The sequence below is a fragment of the Metopolophium dirhodum genome, chromosome 5 (genome assembly GCF_019925205.1).
Source record: "Metopolophium dirhodum isolate CAU chromosome 5, ASM1992520v1, whole genome shotgun sequence".
Lineage (NCBI taxonomy): Eukaryota > Metazoa > Arthropoda > Insecta > Hemiptera > Aphididae > Metopolophium > Metopolophium dirhodum.
In genome coordinates, this window is record NC_083564.1 from 25,213,020 (window position 1) to 25,240,928 (window position 27,909).

Genomic DNA, 27,909 nt, shown 5'->3' on the forward strand with positions numbered 1-27,909 from the left:
AATTTGGAAAATTTGTTATTAGTTTTCGAAATTTTGATGAATATTGAATAGTGAATCTAGAACTGGACATTGTAGTTTTGTGTAACTTTTCACTTTAAGCATGGAAAAAGAAGGTAGCAAACAGGAAAATAATCCTCGAATTCCATCAGCAGTCTTTGTGGTTTGTGAATGCTACAATCTAATAATTATATATTATATATATTTTTTCCCATAAATTACAATTTATAATTTAGATATATTATATTATATATAAACATTACTGGATAGAAAGATCGCCTCCAAAGCCAATTTCTAAGCTGGAGGAGGGAGATTCTAAACTATAGGCTAAAGACAATTAGTTATCTTGACTAAAAATTTAGAAACTAATGAATCATCTAAAAATTAATGAGAAGCTAATAGTGTGCTAAATGCTAGTTTAATAAAATTCAATTAGGTTAATAATACATTTTTAAACAATTTAAAATTATTGAAATTACTGAAATTTAAGTTACGCCTAAAGCAAAATTGTATAAATGTGTATTTGGGCTATGTTTTCAAAAACAGTTCTCATTTTATGGATTTTAACATTCAAATTAGATTTAAGATGAGTTCAGTAGTTATAATTTGGTACTGAAGTGTCATCTTTCACATTATACATTAAATAAATATATGTTTTTAAAATAAAAGGAATTTAAGTTTAGAATATTTTAATATTTATATAAAATAGAAGTAGGATAAAAAGAAGGCATATTAAAAATAAATTTAATTCAAAGTAACTTCAATATTCTTAAGATGAGTATGGTAAGTTCAACCCAAATTTGAAAATTCATAAGAAATTATAGGTTGTGTCATAGCCAGGTATGACATTTTTTAGTTATAAATTTAAAATATGTTAAGTGATTTGTAAATATAAAAAATTTTGACTGTTTAATCTAAATAATATATTAATTTAATATTTTTATTAACATTGACAATATTTTTTTATGTAGGATGATGTAGATAAGTTTATGGAAAAAACAGAAAATAGCAGTGTTGAAGATGTACTTAAAAGATTGGATGAGCAACATAGCAAATATAAATTTTTTGAATATAATTTAATTACTAAGAGAAAAAGGTAAAGTATAAAACATAATTGTAGTAACATTTTTATTATTTTTTTGTCATCATAAATTAAAATTTTGAAAAAAATATTTTACCATTAAGTATTCTAAAAATTATTACCGACTATAGTACCTATGTAATGATTATTAATTTTTATAAACTGAGATTTATGCCTGGGTGAGTTTTCTCCACTTAAAGTGGCATTTATCCATTTTAAGTTATCTTAGAGTAGAATTTTCGATAAATAATTGGTTTCTGTGAACCAATAGTGTGGATGTACAAAAGGATTTTTTTCAAATTTGAAACTAGGTGTATACATAACATTATATTCAAACTACTCCTGTATTTTTATTTTTAGTATCATATTAACCATTACCCCTGTAAACCTCTGACTCATTGACACTTCTTCTATTTGAGTAAGACATCATAATATTGTGTAAATATATACACTATAACATTGTTTAGAGATAAACGTTATTTGATTTATTCTTTATTTCATATAAAATAACAAAGTTTTGTTCGTAATATCTGTAAATTGTATTTATCTATTAGGTAAAATGGTCCATTTTTATCTAAGTACCTACTGCATATTTTTAAGTTGACAATATTATACAATAAGCTTAGGTTAAGTACCCCCTGAAATGCTGTAATTAGAGCCCTGAAAGTTAAGTCAATGGTCTGTATTTTACCTGTTGTTACTAAATAAAATATAATATTTTCTAAAATTTGTGATAAATTGTCATTATCATTATTATATTTTATGTAAGAAATCAATTCAATTATTCATGACTAAACATTCATAATAATTTACTGAGTTTTTAGATGGGAGCCAAAAATGTTGTATTTGGCACCAGCTAACATTTTTACTTATCATTGAGTTTTAATATTATTATCATGTAAAATCAAAATTGTGGCATCTATATTATATTAAAATTAAACACCTATTGTTAAATTTGATGAAGTGCCAAGTGAATATTTTTGTAATTTCATATTATCCTTTTAATAAAATATTATTTAACAAAGAAGTTATAGCATTTTACAATTTTGTGTACTATTCCAACTTTCTTTTAAAACAATATTTGTTTAAACAATTGTCTGCTCTTAAAATTTGTTAATAGGTGTTTTAATTCACTCATTAACCTAACCACAATTTTGATTTAACCTAGTAGAATTATACTCTGTGGGTGGATGAAGATAGTATATAATATAGGCATGTCCTCTTAAGTTTGTTTGTCAGTTAAAATAAAATATATTATGAATATCTTGCCTTTGATTTATTAATATAGATTGCAATCACAATTACCAGATTTAGAAAATACCCTGGAGATGATTCAAACAATGAAAGCTCATAAAGGACAACAGTTGAAGACAGACTTTTTATTATCTGATGATGTTTATGCTAAAGCTCATATACAAGGAACTGATAATGTGTATCTTTGGCTTGGTGTAATTAGTTTTTGTTCAGCTATTTAATTATTCCTTTTACCAATAAACTAAATACTTAAGGTGTTTAATTTATTGGTATTTTATATTTATTACAGGCTAATGTCATGTTGGAATATAATCTAGATGATGCCACTGAACTTATTTCAAGAAATATACAATTGGCCACGGATAATATGGGACAGGTTGATGATGATCTTGACTTTCTAAGGTATGCTTTTAAACAATTCAATATATTATGTTTATTTTTCTTTTATTTTACCGGTTTGTAATTATTCTCAGGGATCAGTTCACTACAACCGAAGTTAATATGGCCAGGGTTTACAACTGGGACGTAAAACGACGACAAGCAGCCAAAGCTAAACAATAAAGATATTATTTATCCATATGAAACACTAATAAATGCTTCTTTTTCATAAAATGAATTTAACCATTATTAAACAAATTATTATTATTATTCAAAATTAATCAGTTTATTAACATTTCTAAAATTATTAGCCAAATTTATGATTACAATTATTTTATGTTCATAGTTCTTTCATACTTATATTTAATTATAGCTAATAAAATAACATATAAAAGTGGTATTATTTTATACCTTCAAAATAATAAAGAAAACCTTTAACATAATTGAGTATATACAACAAATTTGTAATTTATTGAACTGAAATATTATATATGGACATATAAAAAAAATATAATAATGATAAAAATACTCAAAAAAAATTTAAATATATTCGGATAAGGTATTAAGTAATTCTTCTGTTGTGTAATCGTTTGTCATCGATAACTTATTCAAAGGTAGAACTAAAAATTTTAAAATCTTACGATTTGTTGGTTCAATTTTTGATATCAGTTGTCCAATTTGCCGAGTTATAAAACTAGATAGTTCAGTTTTTATCATTCTAAAAAAAAATGATAATAATATTACATTATCATCAAAAATATTTGAATTTTTAAAACATAAAGGTTATGTCGCTTTGAAAACGTAACTGTAACTAAATTACCTTTCTTTATTTGTGATTTCAGGCAAACATGAGACTTGATCACATAATAATGCAATGTGTGTTATTGATTTTTCAACAGACATTTTACTTAAATTTTCATTTAAATTTAAATATTCTAAAATAGTTAAACTATCTTGCAAAGTTGTGGGTACTGACCCATTTATCTTGGAACCGTCTATTAACCTTTTCAGCAAATGTTTTAGTGTTTTTTGTCCATCTAAAATAGAAATAAAAATAAAAATTATGAACAAAATAATAATTTTTAAATAACCAATACTTTTTTGAAGCAAATAGTTTGCAAATAAGTGATTTGAAAGTATATTGTGTGCTTCCTGCCACTGTTCAGCTTTTAGGTAACAAATTGCGGCTTCTAAATACCTAAAACCAATAAATATAAATTATATGAAAACTGGAAATATTGTTGATAATATCATACTTTTTTTGTGACACAGCCAAAATAGCCTTTGCATTAAATACTATTACTTCTTTAACATTTAACTTTTCTATTACAAAGGTTTCTTTCTCAGAAAGATTGATTTCATTGATATCGCAAACGGGTAGTTCAACGTTTCTTCCAATAAATTCTTCAACTAAACTTTCTCTCCTAGAACAATAATATATAGTTACAAATCTACATCCACAGACTAAGTAATCTTAAAACTTGGATTTATTACAATTGTTCGTCTTTTATATGCATAAGAACAAATACGGCCCATTGCCACTGTCCGTGTGACACCAACTGTGAAGCAAAATTTATATGTAATTGATTGGCATATGTTTCAGACATTTGTGTATAGCCAAGGGATTGTAATGTGTTGTACAAAAGCCAACTAAAATTATAATCCAACGGATCTCGTGTATGTGTAAAGGGATTTATAATTTTGTCCATTTGGTATGCTGAATCAGTGTAAAGTTTCAGTAAATGGTAACAGACGTCATAAGTAGCAAATTGATCATCAATATCAATAATGCCATCATACGTCTTATATGGTTTTAAAGCATAAGAGTCGTCACTTTCAAATGAATTTTGATATGCATCTAATACTTCTCCAATAGTAGCAGTCGTAGGTTGTATGTACCTATAATTTAATTGTATATTGAATTTTAGAACATATACTATGAAAGTTAGTAAAAGCAACCAACAATACATACCACATATGTATGGCAAAAGCTCTGATCCAGTTTAGATTTTCACACACATTTATTATTCCTTGATTGGAATCAAATAAAGGTTGACCCGAAATCATGGTATACAATTTTAGGTGATCAGTATCCATGAACAGATCAGCTTTGCTGTTGAACCATTGCCAAAGTTGTCGTTGAATGCAACATCTGACAGAATTTTCACTTCCTAACTGTGTTAATAATAATGCCAAAATGAATTCATCTAAAACAGATAATAATAGTAATGAAATGAAATAAATATTATTATCAAATAATATATTGTATTATTTGAAATTAAATAATATTTATGTTACACACTATTGGAAATTGCTAAATTAGAAGCTTCCATAATTTTATGAATTGACACTAGATTTAATATTCTTTGAGAGACATTCTCATCAGCATTATTAGAATTTACTCTCTTTTCTAATATATTTTCTAGCCAATCAGACACGGCCTGGCGTCTAGCCATGTTGTACACATGTTCTTGAGGACAGTCTTTAGTATACAGATTTTCTGGATCTCCCCATAATGCTTTAATCAGCTCCCAGACATGAGCATAATGTTCTTCTTCGGGCAGTTCAGAGAAGTGAGACAGCAAATAACAATGAGAATGTAATGCATCAACTCCAAATGTTGGATAAAAGTATGGAACGTTGCCATTTTTAGCATCACAATTACTATTCATCATACAAATTTCTAAATGTTCATTCAATAATTCCTAAAAAAGAACAATTTACATAATTAACACATACCATAACTTTATATAAGTTATGCTAGCATATAAATTATAACTTACAATGAATGTCTCTGTTTGAACAGGGGTAATAATTTGTACCTTCTGTACAATTGTAGAAGAATAGTCATTTTTTGCACGCCCAGACAACTCTGTTGATAAATAACTAATATCCAGTCCTTTTTTTGGTAAGCAGCTTCCTTTAGATTTGGTATTAAGTGTAATAAATGTTAAATTGCCTGACCAAGGAACTTTTGTTGATAAGTTATTCAACAATGCTAGTCTACTAGACTCGCATGTATTATCAAGTTCTACTTCAAATGGTAACCGAACATTAGAACTGTATAGCAAATTGAACCGTTGAGCTTGAAGCTGTTAAAAAAGAATAAAATATGTAATACATTATGTACCAGAAAAGTTAAGTAATTGAATAACTATTCAAGAAACAATAAACAGCGAAACTTAAAGTATAAATATTTGAGTAAATATTAGTTAGATTCAGTAATAAATTATAGAAGGCATTGATTAAAAATATAAATTAAAAAAGGATAAGGATCATAAATAATTAATAAATCAAACTAAAATGGTATAGAAAAAATGAATATATACTTACTGGAGCAGTTAAAACTGGTTTTATTAATTCTACAGCTTGAACAACTTTATTTTCTAAAAATAATTAACAAAGTAATTAATACAAAAACTACTAGAGTAAGTTAAGAATATAATTAACAAACAATATAGTAATTTATTTTATTCATATATTAATTGCGCAACTTTCAAATTTTTAAATAATAACTTTTCTTATTAAATAGTAGGGTTCTATATTTCACGTGATTTACGTGAAATTATGGTTTGATTTATAAGACCCGTTGCAGGCACAAAACATACCCAAAAACTGTACCCTTCAATTATTTGACGTCAATAAAAGTTGAAAAATTATTATTTAAACACTATTATAAAAACCCAACCAAATCCCTTGAATTAATTACTTTGTTTTGTGATGATAAACTTTGGAGACGCTTGATTATCTACTGATGTTATTACTGACTTTGATTTGGAAATACTATCTTGAGTTTTAGGGCTAATTAAACATTCGGGAATTGTTTCCAAAATTTTCTCCAACTTGTCTTCAAATTTATCTTTTTGTCCTGCAAGACTCGTTTATTAATAAATTGTATCATTGTTATTAATTATATATAATTATACCATATGTATCATCATCTTGATCCATCAATTCTAACTCATTATAAAAAATATCATCAAATGAAGCTTTCATGCATTGTATCTTTGACGCCTTTAAATTCATTTGTTGAGATAGTTGAGCAGTCACATTAATGCTATTTTCTTTATTGGTGTCTAAAAAATGATGATAAATTTCAATTAAAAATTACCTTAAATAGCTTTTTTTAGAATTAATTCATACCATAATAATGCATATGTGAATCATTAGTTAGTTCATTAACAGCGGAGAGTTGAAAGTTTGGTTTTAATAAATACTGATGTGGTAATTGAGCTCTATCAAGACCAACAGACAGATCTAGCAATGGTTTCGTAACCTATTTAAATATGTTCAAGTTAAATATTAAAACACAAAAATATATAACAATTACACTTTAAGAGGAAACTCAAAAGATAATTTATACATACATTTTGCTTTGGGCTAACGTTTTCTGTTGATTTAGTTTTAGGTTTTTGTAAAATTGATTTAGGAAAAGTTTTAGATTCAATACTACGTTCCACAATATTTTCATCATCATCATCAGAATCTACAAGAGCATACTTTGAGAAATGTTCAACATTAAATACCCAAGATCCTGTGTCTGAACGATAATCTACAAATTGAGTATTTAGTTTGGCACATGCTCTTTGAAGTTTAACAACAAAATTTGTAGCTGCGATACGATCAGGATTGGTGATTGGTTGCTTTGTCGTTTTATCATTAGGCCAGACTCTATCCAAAGTAACAGTAGCCTTTCTATTTAACCCCTCCCCTAGAGGAGGCTTGAGTTCGTCATCTTGGTAAATTATAATTTCTCTATGTCTTATGTGAACTGAAATAATAATACAATTTTATTTTATTTTTTTGGATCATTAATAATACACCATACATTTGAAAAGACAAACTAAAACATTTAATGGAAAAAACACTGCCTCTTTTTACCTATAGTATCCAGGTCTAGACCTGCAACATTCAAACGATCAGGAAAATAAACATTTCCAAAGTCATAGCGTCCTATTGTAAAACCATCTACAAAACATGATCTGTCATCATCTACTAATTCTGCCAATTCATTCATGGGTGGAATAGTATAATATCCAACACGTCTTAACTTTATCCCAGTAGGATGATCTTCTGCTTCAGGAGAATTGGGATCAATTGAAGGTTCTTGGTTATCATTGATAACAGTATCTGAAGGCGGGCAGAAACATTACATACAATAATATATTTTAATTTATAAATATTTAAAATAATTTGAGTTTTTAGCTATTATTGTTTTGGAGCAAGGAACTAATGTTTTTACATTTGTTTTTCATTATCAACACTTACATTTTCACTAAGGGTTGCATGCTCTGAAAATTGCTTATTATACCCCTAGTCCCCAGGTCTCCACATTTCTTATACAATATAAATTAAACTTTAGTATTTTATTTTATACACCCAATATTGTTGAAAGTTGAAATTGTTTTACATTTGTTCAATTTTAGACTTTTGTAAAAGAACTGAGAATTTATTATTTCCATTTAGGTAAATAGATAATTTCTGTATATTTTAGAATTTTAACACAAAGTTTACCATTTCTAAATACAATTTTTGAAAAATCTTTTTCTATTTTATTATTAAACATATAATAAATCAATAATGCTATGTTAAATTAACCGCATTTAGATTTAAATCTCTAATTTGAAATAATGAATCAAAAAAAGCAAGACTAATGCCCATTATTTCAAAAATGTCTCCAATGTTTCTTGTTTAATTTAGATATTATTTATTTATTATCATTTAAGTATAAAATTGACAATTTACTAACCAGTAATATTGTTTCGAGAAGTTTCATTAATTTCTGTTCCTTTAGAAGTATTCAAATTGTTTTGTTTGTTGCTTTGTAATTGAGAAATTGTGTTGTTTTCTTCAATTAAAGACAAATTAACAGTGTGTGAACTATCTTCCGGTGAGTTTTGTTTATTGTAAAAATATTGCTCTAATCTAAAATAAGAATAAAAAATAATTTATAAATTTAATACATTAAATAACAAGTATTTATATATTACTTGGCAAGTGGTTTTGTATGCATAATTATACTATTTCCATTGTTTAATATTCTACAGTCATTGATGTCTTTTTTTAAATTCAATTTCTTGCAGCCTGATCTTGGAGAGGAAACATTAAGTAGCAGTGAATTATCACCAACTTTATCTCGACATTTCATTGTTGGTGGAGATTCTTCAAGTCCATCAAATAAGGACTTACGATTAAATTGAGGGAAATTTCTACGAATTTGAGGTATTCTCTTTGGTGTTGGTATTGGAGAAACTTTATAGCTACCAAACTTTTCAAATGATACATTTTGTGAACGCACAAGAGATGAATCATCTACTTTTGATACATCCTAATTGTAAGACATATTTAATTTTAATTTTAATAAAATATACAATGAATCTTTTAGCACTATTTAAAGTACCTTATAAAATCTTTTAAACAAAGGTGAATCTCCATATGGCATTGCTTTTAATGTATCTAGTTGTAATTGCATTTGATTACTTTGTGATGCCTGATTGGTAGATAGTTGAACGTTATTGGCACTAAAATTAAAATATTATATTTAGTTTCAGAAGTTATAAATTTACTTTTATTCAAACTTAATTACTTTCCAAAAAGTCCAATCCCACCAGCTTGTTGGTTATTACCAAAAAATGATGTACCACCTGTACCAAAAGTACTAGGATTAGAAGATCCAAAAAGTCCAGATCCTTGTGTTCCTTGTCCAAATAACCCTCCTGGTTTTGCTGCATTATTAAATACACCTACAATTTAAATTAAATTATTTATTTTCAATGTAATTTATTGGCTGTCATAGTATGCATTCTACCAGTCATTGTCTCTCTGCTAAGAGATGTGGTCTACCTGCAGCCGGCTGGCATTTACACGGGCTTTGAACATGTTTTTTTTTGGTTAACACTTTATCATTATAACTTTTGATAACAATGCTTCAACAATTTCGTAAATGTATAGACGCTTATTACTTATTGCACAACACTACAATTTATTCTACATACTTTTGGACACTCACACAGTCACACACTCAATATGTAGGAAAAATAATTTTATTTAATCAAAAGTAGTGGTAAATCTACTACCAATTTTTAATTAATAAAAATGTTTAGGCAAACGATGAAAATGCCCAAAGTAAGAACTAATAAGTGTGGAAGTGAGATAAATTTGAGTAAGAAAAAAGGGGAGTATTCATTTACAATTGATAGGGATATCAAACAATTTTTTCTTTTTTTATGGAATGATATGATATATTTTAAGAATTTTTTATTTCTTTTAAAATTATTATTTTTTGTTCGATGGTAGATTGCATACTAAATTATAGCCAATTTATTTCCATAGTTATTATTTGGATTATAATAATTGTATAAACCTGTTTGTTGATTTGTTGGTTGGTTAAACAATGATGTGGTTGGAGCCTTATTAAAAGCATTAGAACCAAATAACCCACCAGTAGCTGGTTGTGCTGTAGATGTAGCTCCAAAAGCATTGTTAGTACCAAAAGCTGGAGTAGTCATTTGAAAACCAGTATTGGCAGGTTTACTTCCAAAAAGACCATTTGCACTAGTAGATGTATTAGTTCCAAAACCAAAACCTGTTGTTGTTTGTGTTGATCCAAGACCAAATGCTGGTTTATTTTGACCAAATAGATTGTTCTAAACATATTTTTATAATTTATTGGTAGTTCTTACAGGAATAAAAAAACACTTTTTAAACCAATAATAATTACCTGAGCTGGTTGTCCGAATCCAGTTTGACCAAATCCAGTAGTTTGAGTACCAAAAGTTGAAGGAGCAGTACTTCCAAATATATTTGTTTGAGGAGCAGCAACTTAAAAATAAATATATATTAAAATGTATTTATAATATTAAGATATGTTTGCAAAAATATTGGAAGATAATTCAGAGTTCTACAAAAATTACTACACACACTAAAAAAATAACAATAATATTATTAATTGACAAAAACTTATATAATTAAATTAAGAATTCATATACAACGATGGGACCAGCATTCTAATCTAAATAAGTCCTAATAAGAGGATGATTGCTAGCATAATTAGTGGTGTAGGTACACAGGCACAAATCACAAACAGATAGTGAAACTAATATACTTAGCAATGACTTAACATGAGGAAAAAAACAGAAAATGGAAAGGTTTGATTGATTATAAATAATACATTAGAGAAATCTGATTAAATATATACTATTTTTACTTTGAAAATTACCTCCAAATGGTTTAGCTGTTTGAGCTGTATTTGATCCAAAAATATTTGGTTGAGTTGTATTCATACCAAATGGTTGAGTAGATGGTTGAGTACCAAATGCTGATGTTGGTTGCTGAGGTTTCCCAAATATGCTATTTTGTGCCCCAAAAACATTTGAAGTACCAGTGTTTCCAAATCCTATTTATTTTATACAACTGTTAATACATTTATTTATATTTAAGTACAATAAAAGTTTAATAACTTCAAGTCCAATACAGGCCTGAATTATGACTTACAGGCGACAGCTCCCAAAAATAATTTCAATTAAATTATATTACTATAACTACAAGTTTTTAAGTTCAGATACAATCTAATTTATAAGTATAAACTTTTATACTTAATCAAAAAAAAAAATATATTTTCTATTTTGTATGGGTAAATAATATTACTTAATAAAAATAATAAATTGTTGGTTGTACCCCTTAAATATATTAAGGAACACCATGGAGGTCAATCACGGTTTTATAGGCTATAGTATTTATAATCAATGGCTATAGCCTATTTTACATAACCTTAATTTGGGCGAGTCCAAATGATTACACAATTTTGAAATATCAAAATTTTTCAAATTACTAATTATGTATGCTTGAAAATAAAATACTTTACTAAGATTTTTTTTAAATCAGTCAACATTTTGATTATTAAATTTGTACAAATCTATATATATAAAAATAAGTGTACATTTTGAATAAATTTTATAACTCAAGATCCACCAAATCAATTTCGATAAAAATTTCAGGACATATTAAAATTGATATGTAGATGGTTTCTGTGAAGTTTGTACGCTGTGGGATAAGTGGTTCCGGAATTATGGCCTCTTAAATGCACACCTGGCGACATGGCCAAAAACAACAACTATACAATTATTTTTATCTATATATATAACCCATAGCAACCATTAAAAAACAAAAATGTTGATTGTGATCACTTCTCTTTTTAAATTAGCCTATGACACTCACAAAGAATGTGGCTTTGTATTGGTGAAAGAATTTTCAAAATCGGTTCAGTAGTTTCAGAGTTTATCCCGAACATACAAACAAACGCTATCATTTTATATATTAGTATAGATATAGATAAAAATGAATGTTTGTGTGTAGATTAGACCTCTGGGAAGAATATAGGCTAATTTAAAAAGTGTTAAATTTGTTTTTTTTTTATTCGTCGGATTTTAGTACGGTTGCGTTAGGCTTTTGTATCATACACCAAATATTAAATAACGAATTGAACAGTTTGAGTCATGTAGAATTGGTACATTTAACGGGCAACAAAGTGCTAGCGGGATCAGCTGGTTGTTATATATAAATTAAGTATTTAAAGTATATAAGTATATGATACAATCCTAAAAATAAAATAAATAAATTTAATTTACCTCCAAGTGCAGGTGTTGTTGAGGTAGCGCCAAAAAGTGGTTTGTTATCATTCGCTCCAAATAAACCTGTACTTGTCGTTGTTGTGGAACTAAACAACGTTTTAGGAGATCCGAAAATTCCGCCGCCAACAGCACCCTATGAAAAAATAATAAAATAAAAATAAATGAGATGTAGTTTAGGTTATAATAATGTACTAACAATTATTTAATTTCAAATATTTGTCATAAATTATAAAACTAATATTGAAAAATAGAAAAAGTTAGCATAACATAAAATTATTCTTATTTTCAGGTTACCTGTTGTCCAACTTTGCGGTTTGCAGAATAATCTTCAAATCTAAGTTCCTCAAATATTTTTGTGTCATATTCTTTCATAACAGTTATTGATTGATGTCTAGTATTAATTGTTTGATTTACACCATTTCTGACCATTGTATCAGTACCAGTCACAGGATTAAATTTTATGGTTGTACCACCAGTAGATGTTGCTCCAAATCCTGTCGTAGCGCCAAAGGTACCTGTAAAATAGGTGCATATAATAGATAACATTTATTTAAAATACATTAAGTCCAGCAATTGCAATTTAGATCAATTTATATATTTATTTTAAAGAATCTGAATAAACTAAAATGAATACTATAGTATATATATATTTTTTTGTGAATTTATATTATTAATAATTTTTCTTAACGCTAGAGATTCAAAATAATCTATGAAGATATTTAAATCAATGTACACAAAATGTATATAACAATTAAGAGGACATTATACCCAAAAAGGCGTTCATCCCATCTTACTAACACATAAAAGCAAACTTTATGTTCAATATAATTCATTTTCTTCTTTATTTTTTAACATAGTGAATTGATCTATAATAAAATTTAAAAGTAAAAATATTATCCAGGACCCCTCGGAAGCTTTTTTATGCTTTAATTGTGTAGCAAGTAATAAGAGTTTTGAATTTCACAAAAAGTGAACAGTTATAAAATGATCATAACTTGCTTTAAAATTAATTAAATTATGAAAAAAAAACCTGTAATACCTTAAGTAAAGAGTATAACATTCTCTTAATAGGGGGAAAATTTTGTATGGCTTTTATGCCTTCTTGCTTTTAGTTGTGCCCATTGCTGACCTAATTATAGTTATTTTTTTTGGTATGTCACAGAAGCAGTTACATTACATTTTATTTGCAAATGTTTTCATATTTAAATATAAATGCTTTATTGTTTTTCATTAGAACATTTTTTATACTGAGGGCCATATTTTTTAAATTCTAAATGTATATAAACATGTATAAAAAGTTTTAATTTTTATTATTAGATTTACTGCGTACAAATGGTCTGTTCACACTACTCACGCATGTCATACATGCTATAACAGACACACACTCATAAATAGAAGTTATTGTTGGTGTCACAACTCACACAAACACTAAAATACGCTAATATAAAACTCGTAGTTTCAATTAATAATCTAGGAAATATTTAAAGAAGGTTTTGAATGAATAACACATTTTATTCTGTCATATCTGATGGCTTTAGTTTGATATTTTTTGAGCATATTAATATGAATTAAACTTCATTAATTATTTAAGTCAAGTTTTAGAATAAATGATAAAGTAATCAAGTTAATAACTTGATATACTGATAAAATCTATTTTTAAATATTTAAATTATAGGTTTAAAGACAACATTATTGACTAATATGTTCATTGTTTTCCTGTTTCCTCCCGACTATTTTGGTAATCACTTAACACTAATATATAATGTAGCTGGTTACTCAATCTGATTTGTAAAATTTAGTTAGTTTTGATCTAATAACTGCATGTCGTAAGTGCTGTGTGGTATTTCATTCAGTTACCAAAAAATAGGAATTTAAAACAGGTGGTTGACCATAGAAAAGTGGTAAGATTTGTCGCATAAAAAATTATTGAAAAATGTTTGTCCCGGTTTAAGTAAAATAAAATATGACAATCCTATCATAAATATCCTAATCCTAATGATTATGTTTATGGATTACCAGTAGTAGAGGCTCCAAACATTCCGGTTCCTGCAGTGCTTGCTTGAGGTGTACCAAAGATATTACCAGTTGGCTGCGCGACTGGTGTTCCAAAAGCGAATCCTGTTCCAACTGGTTTTGATTGTCCAAATGAAGTATTAGGATTACTAGAACCAAATAATCCACCTCCAGTATTTCCCCCCATTGTAGCATTTTGCTGGCCAAATAACCCACCAGTAGATGCTGATGTTGCTGTAGGAGTTCCAAACAGTGAAGTTCCACCGGTATTGAAACCTAATAAAATACTTTAATTGCATCTGATCTTTAACAAATTAACTCTAAATAATAACCTCCAAATGTTGGTTGAGCGGTAGGTGTCTGACCAAATGCAGGCGCAGCAGAAGTAGACCCAAATAATCCTGTATTAGGCTGCGTAGTTTGATTAAATAGTGATGTATTTGTTTGACCAAATACTGCAGGTGCTGCGGGCTTACCAAATGTTGACTGACCAAATCCTGACGTGTTTCCGGCCCCACCGGAGAATGCACCTGATCCAGAACCTGCATTATTTAGTACAACATAAAATAAAGATTACGTTGGTAAATGTAATTGTGTACACAGATTAATAAAATATCTAAGTAAAAACTGTAATTATTTTAACAAATTACTTAATATATGTATAATAATAATGCAATAAAATAACTAGTAATAACGAAATACTCAAACCACTTACCAAACATTCTAGAGTCTGAAAAACCTTTAGTTCAAAATCGTAATTATAATGTCATATTTGAGGTACATATATCAATAAAAAAGAAAAACACTATAATAATAAAAAAACGTGAAACTTCGCGAAAACACTCCGAATGAAAATAACTGAAATCTCAACTCAATGACGATTGACAACTTACTTACTTCAATAATGTTACTGATAAAATGTGATATGAGAGGAGTACCAACTTCAATAAATTCTTTGATTCTTGAATACAAGCAGTGACCGTTAAACCATAGAACAATAAAACCCACGAAGACTAGAATAATAAAGGAGACCAAACTCGTACGGCCGCCCACATGAAAAAACGTATCGAAATGAGTCGCACGATTAAACGGCCACAGGCTGCGCTGCGTACGCTAGGGTTGCTCCTTTGACCCGTGTAATATAGGAATACCTAAAGTATTCATGTTTTTTGCGTTTTTTGGAAAATATATGCATTATTTTGAATCATGACCCTCTTTGGATTTTAAAACTTGTACGATTATGCATTATTTATACATGTGCATATAATGTGTATATTTCATTACACTTTACTATTTAATTTTCATTTAATCTGTTGTTGCAACCCTAGCGTACACAGCGCAGCCTATGGCCGTTTAATTGTGCGACTCATTTCAGTATATTGCACGAGCCACGAATAAAGATATCTTAAATCGTAGTTGCACTTGTGAGAAGAAGCGACAGGAGCAGAGTCTCGTCTTCTGGACTAATACTAAGCCATTTTAAAAGCGCTAAACCTGTAATACTAATGCAGTAATACAATGAGTAGCCAAGTCACGAAGTAAGTAGGTACTATTGTACTAAGTAATAAGTAATAACTAGGTACGTTATTTCATAGACGTAGATAATTAAATATCTTTATTAACTATGGTTTATATATTTAAGTATATCTTAAATTGGAACAAGATTTAATTTACGCCGCTTCTCGGGGGAAAAAAAGTTAGAAGTTAGTAGAACTTTCTTATTTCATTAAGTTAAGAACGATGGTGCAAATATGCAATCAAAAATATCAGACATTGTCGATTCGGACTTGATTTGAATGTATAACTTTGATTTATACCCTTTACCCCAAGTTAGAGCATATCCACACTGGTGGGCCTCCCTCACGCCATTTCATGTTATGTACCTTTTATTAACTATCAAATTTACTTGTTTTATTGTACATAAAAATTTAAGATTGTAAATACTAAATACTCTACTTTATCTAATAAAAAAAAAACTTATACCCATGGCACCTAACCGTGCATAATGTAACCATTTGAAATGTATAGTTTATCCATAGACTAAGTATAACTTACTCACACAGATATATACTATATACTATTCAGTGGCGTGGCGAGCATCTTTCAAACCCTAAGCAAATTATTTATGAAAATCGCTACATGAGAAATAAAGTAAATATCCAGTGTTGTAAAAATTTGAATTTCAAACGCTCATAAAAATTTAATTTGATTTTCTTGTAAATATTTTTTTTTTTGACAACGGTAGACAAACTTAAGAGGAATCTTGTATTACATTTTCAAATCTTAGATTTAAAATAAAAATTTTTTATGAACTTCTAACTCAAAATAATTTGCAAATTTTCGTAATTTTAATTTTTCATGTAAAAATACCCGTTTTTCCTTAATTTTTCTTTTGTTTTTCACGGTGCTTTTGGAAACTACTAGGAATTTAAAATTTTGACCTCCCTAATGCACCGACAATATTCACTTTCCTATCGAACAAGATACTGAATTTGAAAATCGAAGCATTATTTCGACTACTTATCGTGAACACAGACACTTAAAAAAACACACATTGTAAAATTAATACATTCATCGTTCCACTCAGAATCTAAAATATATCAATTAACTCTGATGACTTTTGAAGCAGTCTTTTATGGTGTAAACATAAGCCTTGCTCATATTATGTAAGTGTATTTTTAGAAAATAGATTTTATAATGCTTTAATTATAATTAAAATTCAATACACTAAAAAAATATAGGTATATAAAAATATCATTTTTTATTTACAGTATCACATAAATATAAATTTACTAATTTATTTAAATAAAAGAGCTCTTTCTAGCAGTTGAGAAGATTTACCCATTCTATCTAATGCTTCTTCTAAATTAGGTAAAATATCTTAGCAATTAGCATTAGTGATTCTAATCTGTTTTGACCGATGGTTGTTCTTAATCTATTATTTATTATCTTTACCTGTGCCAAGGGGTACCCACCCCCCTGAGGCCCTGAAAAATGGAGCTAGGTAAATTGGGTCCGCGATAATTTGGGTTCGTTTTGAAAGCGGTAAGTTGAGTCCCGGGTATAAAAAGGTAATAGGTAAGTTGGGTCCCGGCTATAAATCATTGGCGCAATTAGGTCTAAAATACTTAAGAGAACAAATGATGAAATATACTAATAATATAATAACTAGATTAGAATTTGTTAAATTTGTTAAATTATCATTTAAGTTTTTATAAAAACCACATATATTTTAATTTATATATTTTTTTCCGGGACTCAACTTACCTACAACCTTTTTTTATCCGGGACTCAACTTACCTACTACCTTTTTTTTTTCCGGGACTATAGTCGGTTATTTTGTATTAATAAATTATAATCGATTATTATCAAAAGAAAAATTATAATCGGTTATAATCGATACTATTTACGCCATAATCGGTTATTATTTATTTATTAAGTATCAGTTTATAATAACTGATTGATTTTTCTTTACTATTATCATTAATTAATATTTTAATCAATTCTATTATCTTATAAGACTGTGGTCATAGATAATTATAAATAATGATAAAGGTATCGCCAAATATCGGTAATAATAATAATATGATTATTATTGTTCTATGGTAATATGTAGGGGATCTGGTGCGACAACCAAGGTCAACAAAACTTAACTTTAATGGTAAAATTAGTATATAGGTATAATAGCACTAATAGGACATTCAATTAATCAGCTTCAAAGTACAACTATTATCAATATGTTTAATGTTAGGTACCTTAGGTAGTTAGGTCGAACAGTATCGAATTTATCAGTTATAGCTTCTGGGCTTTACAAATGAAAATTTTTCAGCGGTACCGACTATAACACCTCCTTCAACCACCAATACTTTGGGGAACTGTATCTCGCAAACCAATAAACAAAAAATAAAAATTTTTACGCATAAATACATAAAAAAAATGGTTTATTAATTCATGATCTTTTTACTATATGTTACCATTTGAAAATCAAAAGTTGATAGTGGTTTCACAAATAAATATAAGGGTGAAAAAAATTAAAATAGTATACAGTTTTAGAAAAGCATAAATGTAACAGTTTAAAAAAACAAAAAATCAAAAAAAGTTAATACTTTTCGAAATAATTAGTGTACCCACTTAAATGGATCGCCTTGTATATGCCCTAAAGTTTAGGTTTAGGGCCTAAACCATAAAATATGCAAAATAAGATTTCGTATTAATTGAACTATAAATAAGTCAAAACAAATTTTGTCTGAATCTATTTTTTTATACAGTGTAGCAAAAAAACCCATGCAAATGCATTTGAAATTCACAGCCCTGCTTATGAGGCACCTTTCATTAAATTGTCAAGGTTTTTTACCGTGAGAATAAGACATTTATAGGAAAAAAACTAAAAAAATTAAATACTGACAATGTCCGTGAACAGTTAAAAAAGAGTCAAAATATTTTCAAAATTGTATGGTGTAAAGAAAATTAAAATATAAAACATTCAGTGAAATTTTCATGTATCTACAGTAAGTTTTTCGTTTTTGAATCACAAGAAAATAACAGAATCGCTACATGAGAAATGGAGTGAATATCCAATCTTGTACAAAAATGAACTTCAAACGCTCATAAAAATTTAATTTGATTTGTTGTAGACATTTTTTTTTTTTGATAAAAGTAGACAAAATAATGAAGAATCTGGTATTACATTTTCAAATCTTCGATTTAAAAACAAAAATTCATATGAATTCTTAACTCAAAATAGTTTGCTAATTTTCGTGGTTTTCCCATATTTTGTCAATATTTAAACTTAAAATGCTTACAGATAAAAACTGTGACTAAGGATTTTTTCAAATATCATTGTAACAATATATTAGGAGCCTTGTATTCAATTTTCAAGCTTTTTTACCCAACAAATAAAGTTTTAATGCATTCATAGGAAAAAAAGGTGGATAAGTGGATGTCGCTCTGCTGTACAGTAGGTTACAAGTGGGTCACTGTAATGGATGGGGTTAAATTTTAATTCAATGATCTAACATCATTGTATAAGAAAAACGATTCTGAGCGAAAACGGTCAGTCAGCCTATGATATTACCAAGTATATTTGATGATATCGTGAATAAAGTAATTTATATATAACCTATTTACGTGGAGCCGTGTTTTAAATTGTCAATCCTTAGCCATAAAAGTTAAACATTTTATACATTTTTAACTACAAAATAATAAATAAATTATAAATTTGATAAATGTTGTCAAAATTTGAATTTTAAATGGTTACCTATAAAATAAAATTGTGCCTATGTATTTTTAATATTTTTCAACTGCTATTAGAACGATATACCAGGAGCCTTATATTAAATATTCACGCTTTTTTGCCCAACAAATAAAATTTTATTAATATTTATAGAAAAAAAAACTAAAAAAATTGAAAACTGAAAATGTCCGTAAACAGCTCAAAGAGAGTCAACATATTTTCAACATTTTATGGTGTATAGAAAATGCTAATATAAACATTCAGTGAAATTTTCAAGTATCTACAGTCATTTGTTTTTTAATTACAATAAAATAAGAAAATTCTTACATGTTAAATCAAGTGAATATCAAATGTTGTAAAAATATAAATTTCAAACGCTCATAAAAATTTAATTTAAGTTTCTTGTATATATTTTTTTTTGATAAAGGTAGACAAACTTATGAGTAATCTTATATTACATTCTCAAATCTTAGATTTAAAAAGAAAAATTTTTATGAATTCTCAACTCAAAATAATTTGCTAATTTTCGTGATTTTTCAGTATTTTGTCAAAATTGAACTTTAAATGCTTATAAATAAAAACTGTGACTAAGGATTTTTAATTTTTTTCATGTGCCTTTGAAACAATAACCTAGGAGCCTTCTATTAAATTTTCAAGCTTTTTTACTCAACAGATAAAATGTTATTGATATATATAGAAAAAAAAACTAAAAAAATTGAAAACTGTCAATGTCCGTAAACAGCTCAAAAAAGAGTCAAAATATTGTCAAAATTCTATGGTGTATAGAAAATGCTAATATAAACATGCAGTCAAAATTTCATGTCCCTACGGTCATTTGTTTTAGAGTTACACCAAAAACCAAAATCGATTTTCTCGAAAACAGATTTTGCCTAAAAATTCCCGTTTTTCCTTAATTTTTCTTTTGTTTTTCCTAGCGCTTTTGAAAACTATTGAAAATTTGAAAATTTGACCTCCCAAATGCACCAACTAGATTCACTTTCCCATCGAACAAAATACTGTTGAAGAAAATCGGAGCAGTTTTACTGCCCCAATCCGTGATGACAGACACAAAAAAAAACAACACATATTATGTTGATACTGTTTATCTTAGATTCCATAGATATAGTTTAAATTCACGAACTAAACCATAAAATTAAGTTATGTCCACATATATCTAAATTGGGAGTTAGTTTAGATTTTATGATAAATGGTACTATGTCAGCTCAATAGTAATGTTTTTCCAATAAGTTTATCAGTATTATTTTGTTAAGGTGTATACTAATTATTACCAAGCTACTTCAGCGTTATCGCCATGCTATACGATTTCCACTATTAGCTGTTGATATCATTGGAGTTGACTGCAAATAACTAACCGTAAATTAAGGCAGACCCAAAAGTATAGGATGTACTTAAATAACAAGTGAAAGAAACTATTATAATTCATATATTTGTCATATTCCTAATAACAATGCAATTTTTTTTCTGTTCCGCTGGTGGTGAAGCATATTAAAACAACTTTCTGAAAAATAATGCATACCTATATAATAGTGGGATCTTTGTTTTAGAAATTGATTAGTGATTACCTTTTAAAATTTACAATTGATGTAAGAACTGGTGTGTTAGGGATAGCTTGTGTTGTATTTAATTTAATTAACAAAAATGTATTTTTTAGTTTCTTACGATGGACTGGTCCAACGTGTGATCTACCGATAAATGGCTATCTACGATAAAGTGTTGTAGGTAGAACGTGTGATCTACCGATAACAGATACCTATATTTTACACTACAGTGCCTACTATAGATACGATATGGATTTTACGACTTAATCCATATAATTTATTATCAATAAGATATGGATTTTGTGACCGTATTGTATTTTTAAAATATAATTTAAACATTCAGTTACCATTTAGCATTTGTTCGTGACTCGTGTCATTTCGTTTGTTGGTGAATTTTTTCCATTTTTTTTTTCACGAGTGTCTATAATATTTTTTAATTTAGTTAATTTAGTTTTGTACCGATTTAAAATGAATTCTACTACAACTATGGGATATTTATACAGAAATATAATTGTTGATGAATTTAAATGCGTTGAATATTTAAAAAGTAAAAACCTTTTAAGTAACAATCGTTTGGTTTGCTCAAAAAAGAATATTGATGGCACCGAATGTGGTGGACAATTACGTGAAACAACAAGGTCCAGTAAAAAAAGAAATTCGGACGGTACTTTTAAAAAAATTGTTACTATGAGGTGTACGAAAAAAGGATGCCAAACATATCAGTCAATTCGCGCAGGAAATCCATTTTTTACTTATACAGACCTCAATGGTAAATGTCATAGTAATTTAGCTCTAACAGAAATAATAGAACTCGTCTGGTATTGGGTACATAAGATACCAGTACATAATGTAGTTTTATGGACAGGTAGAAGTAAATCCACTGTAATTGACTGGTACAACCTGTGTCGTGATGTCGTTGTTGATCAGTTTTCAAAAAGACCAAAAATGGGAGGTCCTGGTTACATTGTACAGATAGATGAATCCCTCTTTCAGGGGAAACGAAAATATAATCGCGGTCGCTTACAACGTGGTGATTACGACCCACGACCACATGAAGATAGCGATGAAACTTCAAATTATGAAAATGAAACTCCGGTAGAAAATAACCAACGAAATTATAGAAATAGAATACAGGGACCGTGGGTATTTGGTTTGTGTTGTAATAATGACAACAAAACTGAACGATGATTTTTCATTGTAGAAAAGAGGGATCGACAAACGCTCTTACCAATAATAGAAAGAGAGGTAGAAATTGGTACAACGATTCACAGCGATCAGTGGCGAGCATATAGTTCTCTGAAGGACCATGGATTTATTCATCAAACTGTAAATCATTCTGAAAATTTTGTCCAAATACTGGAGCTCATACTCAAACAATAGAGTCATTGTGGAAGTTAGTCAAGTCCAAGTACAATATAAAAATCCATGGTGCATCTCCACTATTAGATCGCCAACTTATTTCTATGGATATTTTATTTTTTTTTTTTTTTATTGAACAAAACATAATATTCACAATCTGTATTTACAAGTTATACAATAAGTAAATGTGATGGCAATTGATTTACAGGAGGGGGAAGTTGCCCATTGGCGACACCCCGTGGGAAGCGATTTAAGGAGAGAGTAGGTCCCTACACCAGTTCCTTTTCAGGCGCCTGGGTGGATTACCTGGAATTTGATTGGATGATAGTCGATCGCCAACTTAAAGAAGAATGGTGGCGGTCATGCCACCCGATACAAACACAAATATTTGATGATTTTTTATCAGATTTAAAAAATACTTTTGCAGTATGATTATAAGAAGCAATCAGTAGCATTAGACCAGCCATTTATTGGTAGATCACACATTGGACCGGTCCCCTTACGATATATAAAAATGTAATAATTACTATCTGGGTTCCATAAGGGCGTTCTTTCTATGGATTTATCCAAATTGTCATCTTTGCGGAAAACTGTATTGAAATCACAATTGAAGGCCTCGGTGCAAAAACCGGATACGTCCACATTTTTCAAAAATCGTCTTTTGTTATAGAAAAGTTCAGAAAAAAATCTCTATCGATGGGTGCAATAACCAGATGCGTCCGGACGTATTCATTGAAATAGTATATATCCATTTTTTTTTTGTGCCCGACACTTCCATATAAATTTTGATCTTTCATTGATTGCAATAACCAGATATAAAGAGTTGTATTTTTTTCATAGCATAAAAATATAAAGTTGTATTTTATTTTAATATATTTTATTGTTTGTTGGAGTCTTCTGGTACAGCTTTTTGGTGATCATTAAGTATTGTTGTAATGGTATCACTGTATTTAATCAAATAATATTTAGAGTGACTTTAAGTGATTGTAAAATAATATTATAAGACTTACCAGGTGATTTAATTTTTTTTTATAACTATCTATATCAATAAAATATTGTTTATTAAATATTTATTAAGATAATTTATTATGATGTTATACTTGACAAGTAATCAAGGTATAATTAATTTTGTATTTTTTTATAAATAAAATATTGGTTTTTTTCTTTTAATAATTTTAAAAATAATTATTATTTTGTTAGGTATGTTTTTAAAAAAATATTATAATAATAATATTACAAATATATTGCTAAAAGTTTTAGTTTTGTATTGACCAAGTAACAACTTTATTTTTCTAATACTAATTCTTATTTCTTGGTTGTTATGTTTAGTCTAGTGTTACTAGTTATAACAGATTTTATAAAAGAAATAGATCGTGTACTGTTATTTTGCAGGTTTATTAAAGGAAGGTGTATTTAATAATATAGATGGTCTATATTGTTCCCTTGAGTTATGGCATAATCACTAATTAACAATTTAATTAAAAAATAACTTTATAACATTAAAATACATATTTTTATTAGTTAAAAATATAGTAGGATTATTATTTGACATACATAATAATAATAGTGGACGTATTGACTACAGTAAAATATTTTGTTGACTAGTTGGTTAGAATAATCAGATACGTCCCAAAAAAAAATTGGACGTATCTGGTTATTGCGACCATTGAAAATCTAATTATCATAATTTTTTAGTTTTTTATAAATATTTTTATGGATATTAAATTCAAACCAAAGAGAACTTGTTTAAGTGATGTATCTTAATCTTACAAAAAGAATAACACCACGTTTTTAATTTTTGGTTCATTTCCCAATTTTATAGATAGTTTTTTGTGTTTCCTGAACATTATGAAAAATGGACGTATTTGATTTTTGCACAGAGGCCTTCATTATTATTATTAATGATGTAGATGGATAAAATATTTTTAAATTAAAAAAGGTAAGTAAGTGGTTGTCACTATGCTGCAAAGAGGTTACAAGTGGGTTGCTGTAATGGATAGTGTTAAATTTGATTTCAATGAAATAATATCATTGTATACGAAAAACGATTCGAAAGAGACGGTTTGTCAGCCTAAAAACATTTATTTAAGTAATGTAGTTTATTTTTAAAATGTCATTACTTTTGTTAAGTTAAGTATTTGGGTATATTTTACGGTCGAGTAAAATGTGGTTTGGTTTGTGAGCAACCACACTCTATCGGCGAACAAAGTTGCGATAAGCTGAAATGACGTAATGATTATGGTTAATATTGAAACTGCAATAATGTACCTATTTTGCCTATATAATACGCCGGGCAACACTTTATTCTTACACAAAATTCAGGTAGGTGGTACATATTATTAAATTATACATTTTTTATACCTACCTACACCTCAATTTTTTTTTAGTATTTATTACGATTTTCAGCAAAGACTATACTCGTAGATAGGTATTCAATATTTTACAATAATTATAATATATTTTATTTTATATTTGATTATAATATAATAAACTTCTATTAAACAGATTGTCAATCGTTATGAAGACTTACCTGCTGTTAGATCCAAAAGGATTGTAAGAACTATAAAGTTCTGGACATTTTCAGAAACGGATTATGAATTATGATTAAATATAATATGATTATAAATGATGACTAATATTTATTAATATTAGTAATAACTAATTATTATCACATTCACGTTTTTGGTAGTGTACTTCTTATTATAATAGGTCTAATATTCATTTTCCCATAATATATAATTTTCGCGATAACTGCCAAGTAGATGTACATGGATGATATGTATGCATGTATTAAAGGGTTCGTCCCGTATTGTAAAATAAATAATTAATGGTTCTATAATAATGTAATAATGTATTAATGTACTAACAATGTAATAATTTAATAACATAATAATGTAATATCAATGTAATAATGTAATAAAAATGTAATAATGTAATAAAAATGTAATAATGTAATAAAAATGTAATAATGTACCCGACCGCGTTGTATTAACCTGTTGACGTAGACCGTAGACGCCGTTTGTGTAGTAGATTCACTGTGGTAATTGTCAGTATGCAGTAGCGTTTACTAGCTGATGCAATCCGCTAGCTAACTTTTCTCCTTTAAAAATATTAGCTTAATTTAGTGTGGTCTAATAATAATTAGAAGCAACTTGTAGAATAATATTCAACCATGGCATGATAGACGGTAATTTTGTATTAAAGTTTTTATTAAAGTGCGAGTGAAAAGATTCACATGTATTCGTAGTTAGCCTAAGACTTAAAGAGTTACATGCCCAAAGCTTAGGAGGAAAAGTCTTCTGAAATATAATGTTCAGTTAAATAATCGCAGCATTTTTTTGTACCTATAGGTACATCATTTTTCAAATTGTAGTATTTGAGAACATTAATTACCTGTGTATTTGGTATTTTCCATTTAACGCCATTTACCTAACATATATTTAATTTAGAATATGGAGCTTTTAACTAGAATGCATTTTGTTGTTTTTTTTTTTATATTAATAGACAGTGGTAACCAAAATGTTTTTTCGTTTACTATAAATAATATTTCTTTGGGCGAAAACCAAATCACTCTTTTTTGTGTTTGGGTAAAAAAGGTCATTTGGGCAAAAACCAAAAGGTCCATTTTGGGCGAAAACCGATTCGCCCCCCATGTGGTCAACATCAACGACTTATGGGGCAGCCGCAGGTGTAGGGACAAAGGTGACATAGCCACGGGTGTTCACTTCGCACACTCCCGCATTATAGGTCATTCTGTATACGTAAGGCATGAGGCAAGCACAGAGACAACCGACAGGTACAGTTTGGTTATGGCGGTCAACACCGAACACCAATCAGTCTGTTCGAATGCGGAAAGGTTTTGCCGCCAAAAGCATGGACGCCCCAAGTATATGTCGAAGCTCCGAGCGACGCTTTCCCCTCCGCAGTCCCGCGCCGCCTTGACGTCGCCACTGTATCTACAATTATTTGTTTTTGAATTACAACAAAATGAGAAAATCGCTACATGAGAAGTCTAATGAATATATTTAATGTTGTAAAAATTTGAATTCAAACGCTCATATAAATTCAATTTGACTTTTTCAGACATTTTTTTTTTAGACATTTTTGATTAAAGTAGATAATCTTAGAAGGAATCTTGTATTACATTTTAAAATATTTGAAAAAGAGAATTTATGACTTATGCAGTCCTTTTTAAACAAATTATAAAAACAATTTATTGAATTTAATGATTCACTAAAAATTTAATGAACCAATCACGGGCCACTAAATCTTGTTTAAGTGACCATTAGCTCACTATTGATCACGGACTTAGATATCTTAGTCCGTGCTATTGATTCATTCAATGTTTTGTGCAATCCAACATGGTATCATGTCTACACATAAACCAAAAATGCAGTTCAAATGTTTTTCTTGTATTATCATGTATTTATGTACGATTATATTGTTCTATGATCATAGTGCCATTGAAACACCACGGGGCACGGAAGATCTCAAGTCCGTGGATTGAATATGATAATATTTAAGTTATATTTTGTTACAAATGTTTGTATAATAATTCTTGTGAAACAACTAAACTATGGAACAAACATCCATTGGAATAATTAATATACGTCAACAAAATATGTATAATCATAGAATAATAGGTATAATGGTATAATAATATTACGCATTGAAACAAAATATGTAAATAGCACGATTAAAAATAATCATGATTCCTGGTAAAATAGGAATATTCATTATATAAACAAAGGTAAAATTTGGTAATTAATATCGTTGGAAGAAAATGACTTGGAAAACAATTTGTGGAACAAAAGGTAGTGATTCGAAAACTCTGTCTTCTATAAATTTATCGTGCAAAAAACATTTGTCAACCTGGATCTTATATGGTTTTATCACTTATCATGGCGTGTTTTTCAGACGACTGACTTTCAATTTCATATTATTTGAACACGTTGCTTGGTTGTTACTTGGTAATTATTACATCATCTGAGATTAACTGTAACAACTAAACACTGATTATTTGGTTATTATTACACTTAAGAGGACGCTACCCATACATTTGTTGTATTAGTCTTACATATCAAATTGTCGTTCACTAGTTTCAATAGTGTGCTGTTAGTTTTGATAGTAGAGTGAATAGGTCACTATTATAAAACTTTTAGATGAGAAGATTAAATGTGTTTCAGCGATTTTTTGAAATTTGCATTTTCAAGCAAAATATGCTTATGTGAAATTTCAAAAATTAAAAATGCTCATATCTCGCTTGAAAATTAAAATATTGAATAAAAACCAACGCTTATGCACAGATAATGTTATTATTTTAATAGTGGTAAATGAGGTATTTAAGCTATAAATATAAATACTTCAATAACAATACCGTGGACCGTGACCGCTAACGAGAACATT

The 27,909-nt window shown here is 28.3% G+C and overlaps 3 protein-coding genes across 3 annotated transcripts; 2 read left to right on the plus strand and 1 right to left on the minus strand.

Annotated features, from left to right (window-relative positions):
- On the plus strand, positions 1–3,153 carry LOC132944518 (prefoldin subunit 3). Its single transcript, XM_061013905.1, has 5 exons — positions 1–160; positions 969–1,093; positions 2,367–2,526; positions 2,622–2,734; positions 2,806–3,153. Exons 1-5 carry the CDS (start codon positions 101–103, stop codon positions 2,891–2,893), a joined length of 546 nt encoding a protein of 181 aa, XP_060869888.1. The 5' UTR covers positions 1–100; the 3' UTR covers positions 2,894–3,153.
- A 9-nt stretch (positions 3,154–3,162) lies between these two features.
- LOC132944517 (nuclear pore complex protein Nup98-Nup96) lies at positions 3,163–15,301 on the minus strand. The gene is made up of 26 exons (XM_061013904.1): positions 15,068–15,301; positions 14,685–14,894; positions 14,356–14,628; positions 12,634–12,854; positions 12,337–12,472; positions 10,929–11,105; positions 10,431–10,531; positions 10,074–10,356; positions 9,297–9,453; positions 9,111–9,231; positions 8,701–9,038; positions 8,460–8,635; positions 7,592–7,840; positions 7,078–7,481; positions 6,854–6,986; positions 6,637–6,786; positions 6,420–6,578; positions 6,044–6,096; positions 5,494–5,802; positions 5,013–5,415; positions 4,683–4,917; positions 4,205–4,609; positions 3,967–4,134; positions 3,808–3,908; positions 3,531–3,747; positions 3,163–3,428 (listed from the first exon to the last, which is right to left on the minus strand). The coding sequence occupies exons 1-26, from the start codon at positions 15,072–15,074 to the stop codon at positions 3,251–3,253; spliced, it is 5,364 nt and encodes a 1,787-aa protein (XP_060869887.1). The 5' UTR covers positions 15,075–15,301; the 3' UTR covers positions 3,163–3,250.
- Positions 15,302–21,612: 6,311 nt separating this feature from the next.
- LOC132945664 (uncharacterized) lies at positions 21,613–22,332 on the plus strand. Its single transcript, XM_061015430.1, has one exon. The coding sequence runs from the start codon at positions 21,613–21,615 to the stop codon at positions 22,330–22,332; it is 720 nt and encodes a 239-aa protein (XP_060871413.1).
- The last annotated feature ends 5,577 nt before the right edge of the window (positions 22,333–27,909 follow it).